Source organism: Onychomys torridus, chromosome 3 (assembly GCF_903995425.1).
Source record: "Onychomys torridus chromosome 3, mOncTor1.1, whole genome shotgun sequence".
In the NCBI taxonomy this organism is placed as follows: domain Eukaryota; kingdom Metazoa; phylum Chordata; class Mammalia; order Rodentia; family Cricetidae; genus Onychomys; species Onychomys torridus.
The window spans coordinates 80,854,914-80,872,606 of record NC_050445.1 but is presented as its reverse complement, the minus strand read 5'-3'; the positions used below and the strand labels follow the sequence as shown (position 1 = coordinate 80,872,606).

Here is a 17,693-nt window from a genome sequence, read left to right as displayed (position 1 = left end):
GGTGCAAAGACATTGCTCCCATATAGTTTGAGTTTAGCACATGTACAGTTGTGATTGATGGCTGCTGTAGCATATAGGGGTTGGTAGAGTAGAAGTAGAGACTTTGAAGCTATACAAGTGAGTTCAGATTCTGACACTGCTGCTTGGAAATTTATATATACATATATATATATAAAAAAAAAATATATATATATATAGTGTGTGTGTGTGTGTGTGTGTGTGTGGTTTTTTGAGACAGGGTTTCTCTGTACCTTTGAAGGCTGTCCTGGAACTCACTTTGTAGACCAGGCTGGCCTCGAACTCGCAGAGATCCACCTGCCTCTGCCTCCCGAGTGCTGGGATTACAGGTGTGCACCACCAGCGCCCGGCTTATAGGAAGGTTTTAATTAATGAGGAATTTTGAGAATCTATTTTGATTGAACATTGATTTAAGAAAGTTGCACTAAAGCAATTCATGAAAATTAAGAATGACAAAGTCTCATCATGAAATAATGTAAAAGCAGACATTTCTGACTTCTCACCTTGTCTTTGCCCTGCAGCACATTCATAACCTAATAACCTCTAACCCCAGCCACTGACCTATCACCTGACTTCATTCCAGTAGGGGCCCTTAATAATGAGTTATGAGTCAAGCATACAGTGAGATCACCCATGGGCACATTCTACTGAACCTTCTAGAAGATGACATTTTAATTGTCTTGTTTATTTATTTATTTTTTATTAAGAAATATTTTTATTCATTTTACATACCAACCACAGATCCCTTCTCTTCCCTCCTCCCACTTCCCCTCTATCTTCCCCACCACAACCCACCCCTTCACTCCCTCCCACAAGAAGGTAAGGCCTCCCATGGGGAGTCAGCAGAGCCTGGTACACTCAGCTGAGGCCGCTCCAAGCCCCTCCCCCTGCATCAAGGCTGTGCAAGGTCTCCCACCATAGGTAGTGGGCTCCAAAAAGCCCGCTCATGCACCAGGGATGGATCCTGATCCTACTGCCAGGGACCCCTTAAGCAGACCAAGCTATACAACTGGTCTAATTGCCACATTTTTTATCACCAAACATAATCCCCACATCAGAATAGTAACACCAGAAATTCAGAGACTATATTTAGTTTTTCTGAGCTTCAGCTTTTCAACTATAAAATGAGAGCAATAATATCTACTTGCAAGTTGGCTGTGAAGACTAGGTAGGAGCACACACAGGAAGTCCATGCTGCATTCTGTCTTTGTTTATTGCCATTGTCTGACTGAATGGGGGAAACCTGTCTGTACTGCTGTGCTCATGTCCAGAGCATGAGAAGCATTCTTGGATTTCAAAGATGAATAGACATAATTTTGCCTGATTAATGTGAACAAGCATGTTTTTAAAGAGAGCAAAGTAAATGTATTAAGTAAGATTTTACATATATAGACTAGATAAGATCTGAAAAGGGAGAGGTATACAAAAGAAAGGTTAGTGACCATACTTAGTGTTCTCAGTATTTTTATATCAATCACCTCTATCACTACCATATGTGTTATCATAGATGAGATCCAAGGCGAGTGCTGAGTAGTTAGGTTACCAGGAACCCAGACTTATCCTTGCTGTGGCTGAAAAGAGGACATCTGCAGTGCAAAGAGAGAGAAAGTACTGTGCCTGATAATAATTAAAGCAAAAAATAACACAAGATAAGAAAATCTGTCATTTGCCGATCATTAGTGGAACTTAAAGAAAAGTAGATTTAATTAAAACAAGAATTAAGACTATAAGTGACTTACAGAAATGTTTATAGGCTTTAAAGATCCAGTGAACTCATTCTTCTTCATTGTGACTAATGTTACTTTATTTATTGTTAGTTGAAACTTTCTTTTTCTTTATATAAGTAAATCATGAACTCTTGTCATGTTACATTTATGTTTTAGAAAGAGAAATGTTTTAATGTTTGACATGAAAATAAAAAAGGAAATTAAGAGCAATGTGAAGTAATTAAAATTAAGGTAGGAATGACAAAAGATACCAGGGAGAAGTGGGTAGACAGGATGTATGTTGGTATGAGAAGACACCCTTTGAAACTCAACAGCTTTCCCATGAGCACCTGGTAGCACAGTCAGCCCTGGAAACTAGAGATCTAAGACAGGGAGAACAGCTACAGAGTGGACAGGCAGCCAATTAAAGCCAAGTATTCGGGACATTCAAAACTTTGTTACTATCTCATGGGAGGTCAAGAAAAACAATATGGACAACAAAATAGTATTTGTTTGTATACTTTATTGAAAGCAGGAGCTACATGGGAAAAACTCAGGGGATGCTAAATGCCTGTTTATCTCAAATAAATGAAATGAGATTCATTTAGTCAGACATAGGAGTGTGCATTTGTATACCAAGACACTTAGCAGGTTGAGGTAGGTAAATTGCTTGAGGCCATGAATTCTGTCAAGGCTGGGCAAAATAGTGAAACCTGACCTCAGAAGAATAAAAAAGACTAGAGAGATGGTTCAGAAGTTAAGAGCCCTTGCTGATCTTCCAAAAGACCCAGATTCGGTTCTCAGCACCCATGGTGGTAGTTCATTTCCTAGGGGATCTGACACCCTCTTCTGGCTGGGAGCCTGCAAACACATGCACAGACACAGAGGCCGAGATACACATCAATAAAAATAAATATTTTAATAAAAAATAAGTAGGGCTGGAGATGTATAGTTCAGGGAAAGATCAGTTGCCTGACATGTGTAAGACCTGATTTAACCACTAATTACTACAATAAATATTTTACAGCACCTACAATGAATAAATAAATAAATAACAATTCCTTTGCCACAACTCTTAGCACAGAGAAAAGCCATGATCATTTGTTATATAATAATCATGTGCTAATAGAGCAGAACTGAGTAATAATTAAAATTTTCATATATTCATATATATATATGAGAGAGAGAGAGATCAACTTACTGTTAAGGTATTTCTAGACTCTAAGAACCTTCTAGAAACAACAATAACTTGTAGCATTGGATAACTAGCAAGGTTTTCCAGTTGACCTAGAAAGCTACCATCAGAACTGTTTATTCAAATTCCTAATGATTCTGTAAGAAACTCAGACACACAAACACACACACACATACACAAACACACATACACACACACACACACACACACACATATATATATATATATATATATATATATAGAGAGAGAGAGAGAGAGAGAGAGAGAAGGGGGAGAAGGAGGGAGAGAGCATTGGATACACACCTTAGAAGTGTTTCATCATACTTTTTAATGACATCTACCTCTTATTTTATTACATTTTCATTATTTTTAAAATGTGTTTAGTGGAAATTGAGTCTTTTCCACCAATAGATTTTCATTTTTTTATTCCATTGTATTGGTCTACATAAAACTTGCCAAAGAAGTGGCTTGTCACTAATGTAGAGATTGTGTTGTTGGTAAATATGGGCAAAGGAGAGGTCACATTAGTACTTAGGTGAAACTTTAGGTATCTCTAATTCCTTAGGGTATATAGATTTATTATTATAAAATATTGTAAGTTATATAAGATAAAATTATTACTGAGAGTCCTTTATAAAATTAACTGATCTATAAAATGAGAATAATAGCCAAGTAAAATTCTTTAGGATTTTTCTTTAATTAAACATCAACCTATAATTTATATAGAAATTTTATTATTCAGTATTTTTAAGCAAGTGTAGACTCTTTCTACAAAATCTATTAAAAAGAGCATCAAATCAGCTAAAACTGCTGATGAAGGAAAACAGTCCAATGAGGCAGCTTCAGAAAGCTGCATGGACCACTGCTTCATTGTAAATGATTAGTCTAGGAATCATGATGGATAGACAAGGTCAACACACAGAAAGTCGCTTCCTGTTATTCTCAACAGCAGTGAAGAATATTCTCAGTACCTAAGACTTTAAGTGCCTCTAAAAATTGTTAATATAATTGAGTATGACCCTCATAGATTTATAGGTGATTCCCTAAATGAAGGCTATTTATTAAGTGTTTTCACTCTAAAGGTTTCATTATATGAAGTTTTTCATTTATTGATAGAGTAATTTTATACATTGAACTATTTATTGATGGCATCATGGCATGGTTAGTACAGAAGGTGTAGCAGTCCATATTGCTGGTGAAGATAGATAGAAAAGCCCTTTGCTTGTACAGCTCATGTTCTAAGGGATATGGCCACAGTAAACAAGCACCCATAAGAATGTTCTAGGTGATGATAAGGCCGAGAAGGAAAGGGAGTGGAGTTCTGGATTACAGGAAAGGAGAACAGGGCTGTTCAGAACGACAGTGAGGAGAGCCCTCTGGTAAGGCATAGTGTTCAGAGTAGTGCAAGAGACCATGATAAGAATCTGGAAGAATAGGGGGTCAGAGGAACTCACAAAGAAAGACTATGGGACAAGCAAGGAGCTTGGTTGTGTTGCAGCCCTGTAGAGCAATGTGAAATACTGGGATTGTTCTAGCAGCTATCAAAATCCAGCAAATAGTTTGGAGCAGAGATGTAACATGGTCTTACTTAAACTGTTAAAAGTCATGGTGGCTGAGGTGTTGAAAGTGGCCATCAAAAGGGACAGGAGAAGCAGCAGGAGTTCACGCAGGTCACCAGCACCATCTGCATGTGCTGTGCTGTACTGTGGTGTGATGTGTTGTCCTGTGCTGTGCTGTGGTGTACTGTGATGTGGTGTGCTGTGATGTGCTGTGGTGGGATGTGGTGTGGTGTGCTGTGCTGTGCTGTGATGTGGTATGATGTGCTGTGGTGTGCTGTGCTGTGCTGTGCTGTGATGTGGTGTGCTGTGGTGTACTGTGATGTGGTGTGATGTGCTGTGGTGTGGTGTGGTGTACTGTGATGTGGTGTGCTGTGATGTGCTGTGGTCTGGTGTGATGTCCTATGGTGTGATGTGCTGTGCTGTGGTGTGCTATGCTATGGTGTGATATGCTGTGGTGTGCTGTGCTTGCTGTGGTGTGCTATGCTGTGGTGTGCTGTGCTGTGCTGTGCTGTGGTGTGATGTGCTGTGGTCTGGTGTGCTGTGATATGATGTGGTGTGATGTGCTGTGGTGTGCTGTGCTGTGGTGTGATGTGTTGTGGTCTCGTGTGCTGTGCTGTGGTGTGATGTGCTGTGGTCTGGTGTGGTGTGCTATGGTGTGCTGTGCTGTGGTGTGATATGCTGTGGTCTGGTGTGCTTTGGTATGATGGTGGCATGGGACAAAGGGATTCCTTCATCTATTTTGGACATGTTGATGATCAGGACCTTCCTAGGAGCAGATATGATAGCTGTTTCCCAAGATTCAGGTCCTATTGATGTCAAGGAGATAGGTTTTTTAAAATAATTCATTTCTCCAAACTGAGATTATCCTAAATATCTTCCTTTGTACTGGGAACCTAAGGACAGTTTCCACTCAAGAAGGTAACCACCAACCAAATTAATGGGTTGAAAAACTTACATTTGATTGGTCGGGTCTGTGGTTATGCCTGGCTTGTTGAAACGGAAATTTGGTAAGCTGATACAATTTTTTTCTGCATACAGTGGTTTGCAACATCCCTTGGTAGACCTTGGGTCATGTGGCTGGTCAGGTTCTTCAGCATGCCAAGCTCTTTCCTCCCTCAACACATCACCATGGCCCAGTCTGGGCCCAGTGCCAGGCCACCAAGCTTTGTACAAATCTGGAAAACGTCTGTCACCTCTAAAACAGGACAAGAAAATTGCAAGAATGAAATGTCTATAAACATATTTTGCCAACTTCATTCATTGCTAAACTTAATAAGATTTTTGTGATACTGGAAATAACATCAGGGAATGGATTCCTGAATATGCTGAGAAATTACAGCCAAATGTCTACTAAATTACCTGTAGCAAAAGAAAATTCAAAAGCAAAATTACAAAAATAAACCTGAAGATGCTTTGCAAATAAAGGTGTTTATTTAATGTAAGATGTGTGTATTTTAATATATCTGCTATGATGTGGGGTAGAGTTGCCACAGTTAAAGGTCTCAGAGTCTCTCATAAATGTGTTGAAAGTCTCTGCTTTAGTTTTCTCTGAACAGTGCATGTGGCCATACATGGTGAAGAAAAGAGAATTTCAGTACTCTTTCCTGTGTTTTCTCCTCTCGCCATGCTACACCCTCACCCAGGGCAGACAGTGTGTTCCTTTCCCAAGTGAAGTGCCTGGAGACAGGACAGAGCTAGGAGAGAGTGTGTTGACAGAACAGTAGTGGTAGAGGATTAGCAAGTTCATGTCTAGGTGAATTGACTCTCAGATGCTGTGGATACAACAGTCAGAGGCCTCAGGCTGGCCAGAGCTGGAGAGGAGCTAGAGTTGTTGCAGAAGCTGAAGGAGCTGCAGGAACTAGTTTCTAGGTCACTTGAATTCATCAAAATGGCAGGGAAATGCAGAAGCTGAAAGAAATCTCTGACGACTGTTTCAATCTCTCTCTCTCTCCTCTCTGCCTGTCCCTCTCCCTTACACACACACACACACACACACACACACACACACACACACACACACACACACACACAGGCTCATTGAGGGTTAGAAGAACCCACCCTCCACCTCTATCCATCAGACATCTCTCTGGGAACACAACCTGTCACCCAAAAGAGTGTTGTCTTTTTCTGCCACAGTTTACTCCGACTGCTTAACATTTCCTTCAAAAAATGCTATGAGATGTGAAGGGGACAAAAGGCCTCACAAACTAAAACTTGACCAAGGACTTCAAAACCATTTTATACCAACAAGTGTTTGTAGCTTTTAAAGTGACTGAGATATCTCCTGGTATCTAGAAGTTGGGTGAATTGTCCTCAGGCCCCAGGAGACACGGGAGGGTGAGTGGGCTGCAAATGGAACTCCAGCCACTCCCTTGGATCCCACCAGTCCTCCTTTACCTGTACATCCTACAGTATCTGCTGTAAGTCCACATAACCCGGCTGGAGACTGTCCTGTGAGCATAGCCACTGTCTGCATGGACTGATAGCCCCTCTCTGGGCGCCATTGCTCTCCCTTCTGTCTGCTGTGAGCTGAAGTTATCCATTCCTTCCGGGGAAGGGGGGACTGCTAAAGTGTATGCTTCGTTTTTGTTTTTTTTTTTTTTCAAAGAGAAGTCCTTCTCCATAAAAGCTCAATAAACAACAGCCACGTAGCTGTAACTATGCTTTTTATTATTCAAAGAGTGTGTCCAGCTTAGTGTAAGATCCTGACTTCAAGAACTGTATAGAAATTTCTATGTGGAGAGAATGAGCACAGGAATGAAGAAACTGTAGAATAGAAACCTCATTTACTTCCTTTTGGAATAATAAAGATAAGAAAGGAAAAGCAGATGGTAGGGACAAAACACCTAAAAGCAGCCTGAAGCAGGTGCTAAAAACACATGCACCCCAAAATAGCCTTAATTACCAGCATAACCCTGAAATATCAACTAGACAAACAAGAAGGGGGAGGTAGCCACTTAGAAACCCACAGACTTTGCAAATGGCCCATTGAATAAATCCATGACTAGATGCATTATGTGAAGAAATTCCAGGTTTGCTCTAATGAAATCAGCTTTTTAAAACATCAAAAATAAATATGATATTCAGAAATACCCTGCTTAGATAACAAGCCCAGGTGAGAAACTGGTTGAGAGACTGTTTGAAGAAACCGGAAGTAGTTAACTGTGTGAATATGGCATCTTAAGCTACTGTGTTTAACACTTGTTGGTGTGAGCAACATAGCAGAAAATGCCACACCACTTTTGGGGCCTTAAACTTGAATGAGCTGTGAACTTCTCAAGGAAATGATGGGTTGATTACAGCTGAGAGAGCAGAACCTTTGCACCCTTACGCCATGGCCTCCCTAGAGGCCAGAGACCAGGAAGGAAGCACCTTGATGGGAAGGGAAAAGGTCAAAACAGAAAGGGCAGCAGCACACCCATGGACCACAGATAGGTGGCCCTAGTTCAAAACTTGTCTGAATTACAAAGGAAATTTACAATTGCCACATTTCAGTGTGGTTTTAACACCAATGTTTTGCTTTCACACTCAAAGTCACACACACACACAAAAAGAAATAGGTAAGGACCTAGATAAATATAAAGAGGTAATGAACCAGGAAAGTTTTTGGAAGCTGTATTGTATAAATAAAAAGTGTGGCTCTTTCAAATGGTCATTGGGCATTTGTAAAGGCTGATTATGAACTGAGATCAGAGGCCATCTCAACAGATGCCAATAATGCATGACACCAGATGTAGGGACTGAAGGGTCAAATGTTCTGCAGCTTAAAATATTTATGACTGTGCTTCCAGGAGAAAAACAAAAACTGCAAATTAAACTGAATAGTAGCCAAGCTAGTGATACTGCTAATATATATGACATATCATACAGCCTCAATGTGTGGAGAGCTCTTCAAATCAACAAGAAAAAGATTAACTCTATTTCTGAAACATGGGAAAACACACAAAAACTACTGTGCTCCCCACACAAATACAGATATCTTTTCAATATCTGTACTAATCAAAACTGCAGATAGACAACAGACATGAAGTAGCTATAATGAAAGCTTCTGTCAATCTGTGATGGCACAGTCACCACCAGTCACTACTAATAGAGGACAGTCTGGTAGTGGGAGTTGCTTTAGTAAGCAATTCTAATTCTAGGAACTTATCCCAGCTAACCATGGACAAGTACCCAAAGACCCACACAAATGCATATTATATAAGCATTGGTTATAAAGGCAAAAAGTGGAAATTCTTCCTCAAAATTCCATACATAGATGCTGGCTACCTTCACTGACAATTACAATACCTTGCTGTATTTTTTTCAATATAGGAAGATGATAATAAAATCTTTGTAAAAAGGAAAAGGCAAATCTATAAAAAAAAAAAAAAAAGTACATGCACATGCATGTGTGTGAGTGTGTAAGCCTAAGGCAAAAATGTCTGGAAATATGTATGTCAAAATATAAATAGTGGTCTCCTCCCCACCACAGAATTGCAGCCACTAAAACATGAATACAACTGCTTTGCGATATAATAATGTAAAAATGACAGCTGAGGTCAAATGCCACCTTTAATCCCACAATATCAACAAGGTTTTCTGTCAAATCTTTAATTATAAGAACAGAACCAAAAGGATGGGTGGTACCCAAGATTAACTGACTGACATCTCCTGCAATGGACTGAAATGTCTGACAAGAATCCCAAAACAAAACAAAACAAAAAAAGAACATGTGGTACTCTATCACTTCTCTGCAAGAGAATTCCACAGAGCTCTTCCTTCCTGTGAAACTATTAAGGAAAAAAATCTGAATATTGTCTATGTTTCTAAGAAATTTAAATAATGCTGCCATCTTCCCCCATGACATAGTAATGGAAATTCATCCATATTAACTTTCTTTTTAAAAAAAGTTGTCCAAAGTGGCTCAGTCCACGGGTGACTCAGCTGCTCCATGTATATTTGCTTCTCCCTTACTTGGCTGACTACATCCACATTTCAGATACAGAAGTCTCTCCCACCCCCAGAGATGGAAAACACACTCTGAAAATAAACAAAGTGCTTTACTCAAAAGTCACCAAAACCTTGTCTGAGTTGGTTGTGGATTTAAATGACAAGTTTTATAAAGTTCCTGTTCCCTCATTCAAAGTCCTCATTCCCATACCAACATGCCGTGGTGGAAAGGCTGAGAGTGGATGGGCGTTCTATAATACTTCTGCTAGCTTCTGATCAGCTGTGTAGCCCTGGGACAACTCAACCTCTCAGTTTTTCCCAGTTAAGGCTCAAAGGTCAAATGAGGTCATCTACCTCTTAGAAACCCAAAGCGTCCCACACAGGTTACTTTTGTGAGATTCTAGCAGAGCTCTGCATCTTAGGGCTGCTTAGGGGAATGAGATATGAGCTCCTTCCTCCTCTGTGGAAAAGACTTCCAATCTGATCCTGAAGACAGGTTCCCTGCTATCCACAAGAGGCACAGTGAGGAGAGGCAGAGGAGCTCTGCCTCAAAGTAAGTGTCGACCTGTGGCAATCAAGTTACATTGCCGTGTTGTCCATTTGGCAAGTGTTACAGAGCACCTGCAAGTCTTCCTGGGTGCAAAAATGCAGAGAGAGAGATAATCCTGTCCAATGGAAAGAGATGTCCCAGGTCTCTCATTAAATCTTGTAAGCAGATGTAGTCACTTTTAAAAGGTGTTTCTTTGAGACACCCATGCAACATCATGAATGAAGCCAAGCATCCTGATTCCCAGTGCATTCTGTCCCCAGAATTTCTCCCAAAAATGCTGACGTGGGCTATTCTTTACATTTCAGTGCTTGCTACAGAAGCAGTTCAGTTCATTTCTGCCTTTATAAACAAATCTTGACTTCTGCATGCAGCAAAGAGGAGCAGTTCTGTAAATAAAAGGACTCAGCCCACCAAATTCTCTTCTTCTGAAACCCCAGCTGGATGAGAACCCTGGGAGGGAACAGCAGGCCCAGTACCCTTGGCGCTGATCTTGCATAAGTCAGAAACAGTCATGTGACCATTAGTGGGCTAGCATTTAAAGTGTGGATATCTGTACTTTTCTCCTCTTGTTTTGTTTCAGATTGAGGCATCAGGATAGATATCATTCAGTACTGTGAAGTGTGACAGACACGTAGGTTAGAAATGCATTCGGTTCTAAGTTAGAACAAAAACAAGACTGTCACATAAACAAAAGTAAAGACACTGATTTGTTCTTTGCAACGAGCAGTACTGGGATAGACAGCTCAGGGTAGAGAGCACAGGCAGTCCACAAGGCTGCCAGAGTCAGGCACTCTCCACCAGCCTCAGCTGGAAGGACTCCATCCACAGGATGGCCTCATAGTTTCCACCAGATGAGAGCTGCCAGCCTAGAGAGGAAGTCTTCGAGAGCAACAGGCAAAGAGTATGGCAGCCCATTCCATCTCTGGGAGGAGTTGGGGAATGGAAAACCATGATCAGACATAGTGTACAAAAAAAAAAATTATTTTCAACTTAAAAAAAAAGCTTGAGGTAGATCTACCCTAGAATCTTCCAGTTACCTCTAACTGATGAGGACACAATGGTGCACACGGTGTGACTGGCTGAAAGGTGGGGGAGAGAGAGAGGAAACTGGATGACAGCCACAGCCACCTGCCCACAAAGATCTGCCACAAACAACTCTGGACACCTACTTAACAGCTGATAGATGTAGGTGTTAAACAAGACTTTTGTTGTCAATGCTTAATTACATACTTTTTAATTTGTTTTTTCTTAGTGTCCTAGCAACTTCAAAATCTCTGTCAGGTGCGTTTTCACTCTCCCACCACGTTCATGGTTGCTTTTGTAACAGTGCAAAGAGGAGGTACAGTGTTTGTAAATCACGCCATTTCCTTCTGTTCCTGCATGAAATGAAGACACTGGTACTTCTCAGAAAGGAGCTTGTGAAAATGGTCTGAACTGTTCTCAGATGCCTGGTCAGGAAGTGTTGACCTGGCAGAAGTGAGGGTCCAGTGGCTGTCACCTGCAGACCCTTGGGGTCCTGTGTGGCACTGCACATGGGTTTTCTCTGAAGATGTCCAGGAGACAGGGTATCTTTTAACACAAAAACAATTTAAATGAAGCCATGTTGTCTGTCTAATAATCTCCATCCTAAAATATAATACAAAACAACCATAAAAGCTAAAACAGCACTTAATTTTCACAGGAGAAAAAAATGTTTTAAAGTTGGAAAACCTTTATGCCAACTAAAACATATATGGCTCATTACTATTTTTGTTATGTCTTTTATTTTGCCAATATTGCTAAAAACTTAATTCTAACATTTTTTCACTTTCAGGATTACATGCTATATGTTATGACATGTAAAGAAGCCAGGGTTTTATATTTTCACAATACAAGATCACTGTATAATAGCTAAAAACTCATGGTTTATAAAATGGCTGTAAAAGAATTTATTTCAAACTGAAATACTTCCCTCAATCTTAGAATAATTGAAAAGCAGGGGCTTTGGAGCCCAGCAATGCTGACTTCTGATTGAGACCTTATCAATTACTATCATTTACCATTTACCCTATTTCCTTATCCATTGAAAGAAATAATTGTTCCCACTATACAGCATTACTGTAAGCCTGAATCTAAGGAAGATAATGTGGGCATTGTGCACAGCCCAGTCTTAGGACTTGGCTGAGACTCAACAAGTGATAAGCATTATTGTTAATGATGAGCAAGTTGTAGCATTTTCTATTTCTTAGCTACATTTAAAGGCCAGCAGTAGTTACTATGACTTCTCCTGAACATTCTACTAAACTAGAGATTAAGCCTTTCTGTTTTCTTTCCATATTCATCGTTCAAGTGCAAAGTCTTAGCTTAAAAATGATAAATAGTAATTATTAATTGGTGGAGAAAGTTTATATTTTATAACCTTGATTATAAACTTCTAAGTCCATTATGAACTTACTACAGATGGGCAATAGTCCAGTTATTAAATAATGCCTTTGGAGGAGGTGGTTGCATACTCATGTGTGCATGTGTAGATGGAAGGCAGAGGTCAACCTGAGCTGTAATTCCTCCAGAGCCATCCACCTTGATTTCTGAGACAAGGTTTCTCTGAGATCTGAGCCCACTGATTTGGCTAGGATGGATAGCTGATAAACCTGAAATCTACCTGTCTCCACCTCCACAGCACACCGTCACATCTTGCTTTGTATGTGGGTGCTGGAGATCACACTTAAGTTCTCAAGTTTGTGGAGCAAGCACTTTGCCCTAAGTGATCACCCCAGCCCCCCCATTTTAAAAAAACATTTTAATTTCTAATAGGATCAAGTCACAATAGTTACTCCATGTTTCTTGGATTCCACCAAAGATCATGAAGTGTATTAAATGAGTCAAATATTTCACAGAACATTACACTAATTCCTTTGGACACATCAACTATGCCTGTCACTACTTGAGAGAATTATTGAATGGCACTGGGTCTGCTACAGAATGGAAGAAACAAGTGTGCCGGTGGCTAATCTGAGTGCAGTTGACCTAGGGCAGCTTACCCATGTAACTAAAGTTAAAATGGTCCATAGTTTAATCCTGGATAGATTACAAATCCCTTGAGGATTTTTCCTAAAAATGATAATGCTTTTGTCTGCCTTCAGACATCTTGCCACTATAGTTACAGAGTGCTCACTTGAAAACCAAAACAAGAATTTGACTGACTTTGGACACAAAGATTAAAAATGTGTACAACATTTTCAATATTGAGCATTAAAAATATTTTGAAAATAAGCAAAACAAAAAATTAGTAAATTGTCAAATTTTCCACCACCACTAACATTCTAGTCAATGCCTTTATGTGGTATTTTGTGGATAGTATTGAAACCTAATCATATATGCATTTTAATATATTTGTATCATCTTCATCAACATTTGAAATATAGAGGGTATTCTGCCAGGTGCCCATTCCAGGTTACTTAAACTTTCCCGTTTCCCTCTAATTAGGCTCTGAGATAACTACTAATTGATAATAAAAGTAACCACTTAATATTAATCATGTTTTTATAAAATTGTCTTTGCATTTAGAATTATTTCATTGAGATAGATTCCAGCTGCCAAAATTATGAAAGTATGAGTTCTCAGTTCAGATACATCTGACAAACTATACATATTAACATTCTAACATTCTTTTTTTTTTTTCCGAGATAGGGTTTCTCTGTAGCTTTGGAGGCTGTCCTGGAACTTGCTTTGTAGACCAGGCTGGCCTTGAACTCACAGAGATCCACCTGCCTCTGCCTCCAAGATGCTGGGATTACAGGTGTGCGCTACCACCGCCCAGCACACATTAACATTCTTAAAGGTCTTCTTTGTTTTAAATTTAATTTGTTAGACTTACTGAAATCTATTCTACAACTTGGCAAAGTAAGTAAAATAAAACTGTTTAGGCATACAGAATGACAACTCAATCTTTCTCCAATATATCGCTCTGTAGAAGTATCCAATTTCCACCTTGTTTCTTCCAGTTTTACAGGAGATTCTAAACTTGCCTCAAGCATGCGCTATGTGGAAACACAGTCAATGCAGATCGGAGCATCCTATATGATTCAGTTCAGCCTGGTGATGGGATGTGGCCTGAAATACACTCCTCACATGGACAACCAGGTGAAGCTGGAGTACTCAGCCAACCATGGCCTTACATGGCACCTTGTACAAGAAGTACGTGCTTTCTCTAATGTTTGCAATTGTCATCTTCTTCCTTTAGTTGAAAAAAAAAAAATGCATTATACAACCTAGAATTGACATCAAGTTAGAATCATCACAAAGAGACACACACCCCCATCCAAGTATCAGATACCAAAGAGCAATTAGAAATAAAAGAAATAAACATAGCCCGACTGGATACTCTTGGATAGTATTTTGAGTATCATTTCTCTAGCTCTTTTCCTCAGAAAACATTACTCTTCTTCCCCTATGGCATGTTTCAATCTCTTCTTTTCCCAACCATGGGCAATGTGGTGCCTTCTGACCTTAGAAACAAACAAATAATAACTATAATCTAATTTTGGTAATAAATTTACATGACATATGACACATATACCCCAATAATCTGGCAGTGCCATAAATACAGAAATATTTTAACACATAGGATAGATTTTACAAATGCTAATGTTAATAGATCGAAATTAATCCTCATCCATTTCTATTTGTGGTGAGAACTGAAAGATATTTAATTCTATGATGAAATCTCAGTTGTAATTACCTCCCAAATTTTTTAAGTGTCATAGAAGGAAAAATTATGAATTTGGTCCCTAGTGCCAATAACTAAGATTATGGCTTTAGCTTTCTCTAAGTTCTTTTCTCTTGCAGTAGGAGATGAAACATCTCCAGCATGCAAAGTCTGACTTTTGCCTTTTTCAGGAATGTCTTCCCAGTATGCCAAGTTGCCAGGAATTTACATCTGCCAGCATTTACCATGCCAGTGAGTTCTCACAGTGGAGGAGAGTCATTGTTCTTCTTCCCCAGAAGACCTGGTGAGCAATGATGTCCTAAACGTGACTGTTACTTCCATTTCTATTCTGTTATCATGAACTAAGTGTGAAGATAAGCTCAGCAGAATAGTAAGACTATTTTCTCTCCATTCAGAAGCCCAATCTTACTTTTATCCTCAGGTTTTTGGAAAATGGAGCTAATGAGAAGTATGAAAATTTGTTTTTCCCAGTGTTTCTGGACTCTCTTCTTGCTCAAAAATTTTGCTTTTACAGAAAAGCCAATGAGCCTACATCTTTACATTTAACATTCAAAATGAAACGATACAAGGAATCTAAAATCCAAGCAGTTTGGTTTGCAAATTTATTTTCTCATTGCAAAACCTAACATTTTACAACAAAAGCTTAGCACGCATTCTTTTTCTAGTCACATTTTTTTTAGTAACAATAGAAATCATCCCTTGGGAGAAAGAGGCCTCAGTAAACAAGGAAGAAAGAATAATCAAGAAGGGGGAAGAAAAAAATCATAATAGTTTTTTGCAAACATTACATTTTTTCATCTTCGTCTGGTAGGTCAAAACACTGCAATATTAGTGCCTTTTTCATTCAGTGCTATGGATAATATTAAAGTCTTTTGTCAGCATAAGCTTGTCCAAAGAAAAAGCCTTGGCCTGCAATTCTCAATATAGCTCCACCAGTGATCTACCAGCCACGTGACCCAGACTGTCACCACCTACCTCTTTAAGGTGGACCCCTGTGACTGTATTGACTGTTTTAATTAGTTTGTCTTAAAGGTTCCTCACCACCCTGGACTTCTAGGATTCTGGTATATGTGTAGAAGAAAAAGCATAAACAAGAAAACTTTGTATTTTCCTGTGGCATATGTCTTCAGGGCACTTTTTATCAAGAGAAAATGACTAAACAAATCTTTCTCTGATTGTTTTCTATATAAAAGTTAGGTACTTCACAAGGGCAATGGGCAGGTGACAACGCAGAATTGCTTTATAACTTCTGTTGAAGACTGAATGGCTGCACTGTGTAAGAATGGCTCCTTGATTGTTTTTAGAGTACATCATTATGTCAGTTGGAATAAAATGCTCAAAATTTGATTTCCACAGGTTTTTTTTTTTTTTGTCCCACTGTGAGCCATTTCCAAGATACTCTATTGATGCTTTGTATAATAAGCCCTTGCTTTCTTTAATATTCTACTCTTTTGTGTCTACTGCTGGGAATGTAATCAAGATTTTTATTTAATTTCAATGATATTCCAAGCATGTATTTCAATGAAAACATATGTAAAACAACACCTCAAACAATTGAAAAACTGATCACTCTGAGTGCAAGCTTCTGAGGGCTTTCAGTCTTCATTGCTGCATAATTAAACTTATTTCTCTCATTATTAAGAAAAACACCAAGTGATTTTACTCATGAGCATATGTGCTTCAATTTCAAAATGACAATCTTAAGATAGTATCAGTAGTGTGTTATAGAGATGTCTTTTTATCCCTAGAAACATTCTAAACTATCATTCCTTTTTAAGTTTTTATGTGTTTGAGTGTTTTGACTGTATGTATGTCTTGGTGACACATGTGGTGCCAAATGTCATCAGGTCTCTTGGATCTGGAGTTATTGACAGTGGGTCCTGGGAATCAAACACAGGTCCTCTGAAACAACAGCAAGTGTTCTTAACCACTGAACCATCTCACCAGGTCTGAGTCAGATAAAGTTACTTTTCATCAGTGTTAACAGAACACTTGAAGGGAAATGTGGTGACCCTTAAACTCTGTACATTCATTAGAGTGCCTGTGCTACAGTAGATGTCTTTATGGAATGTTAGAAAATTAAATAGAATTTTGTTTCAAAGTGCATCAATGTACTAAAAAGAGGGTTGCTGTAATACATATATGTACATCGATGGCACAGAAACAGAAGGGAACCTATTTGGGGTCAGGAAGAGGTCTAGCAGGAGGGAGGGGGAAAGAGGAAGCAGTAGATGGCAAAGATGAGTGATGGTGTATGAATGTGAAAATGAAACTTACTTTGTATGCCAACTAAATTTTTTAAATATATTATTTTCAAACAAAAAGAAATATTATTCTTGTTGCCATGTGCCTTTAAGCACATGTACTCCATAACCAAATTCTGCTTTCCCAATTTCCTTTAGACTCCTTGAGAGGGAAAAGTGAAATACTATTTTAAAAACAAACAGCCCAGGATAGTATTTATTTTAGTATTCCCTTTGACTTATAGTTAATCTAAATATTATTGCTACATGAAAAAAGTTTTAAGTTGGTTATTGCCATTGTTTCTGAGTATATAATGATTAAAGTCTCTACCATAAAGATTAAACTTATTTAATCTCCTCAGCATCCTTGGTTATTGGTGAAATTATTAAGACCACTCCATGTAGTTAAAAGGGAGGTTTATTTTGTGGGATAACTTACAAATGAAGGGATAGGTTGCAAGGTCTGGGAAAGGTATAGTGCAGTCCGGAGGTGTTCTCTGGAGAATTCTGCTTGGTCTACCTCCAGCGTCCAGGGTCCCAGAACTAAGAGAAGCCTCTCCTCTCGATCCTGGGTCTTCAGCTTCCTCCCTCAGCCCTGCCTTGTGGGCGTGACCATTACCAAAGCATCAATGGGGGTTGGAACTTCCAGGCCAAGGCTGGGATGGCTATCCACTACATCTCCCCCTTTTGTCTAAATAAGAAGGTTTTAACCTAATACAAGACTATACACAAAGAAATGGTTATCAAATATTGTCCAGGAGTAATGAGGGATAATGACCTAG

General features: G+C 39.1%; 1 protein-coding gene across 3 annotated transcripts in view; it reads left to right on the top strand.

Annotated features, from left to right (window-relative positions):
- Reln (reelin) overlaps positions 1-17,693 on the top strand; it is a 459,087-nt gene that overhangs the window by 326,184 nt on the left and 115,210 nt on the right. For all 3 annotated transcript variants that reach the window (XM_036180358.1, XM_036180357.1, XM_036180359.1), the window contains 2 exons: positions 13,944-14,136; positions 14,839-14,951. In XM_036180358.1, the coding sequence (XP_036036251.1) occupies positions 13,944-14,136; positions 14,839-14,951 (306 nt within the window). The remainder of the gene's footprint in view (positions 1-13,943; positions 14,137-14,838; positions 14,952-17,693) is intronic.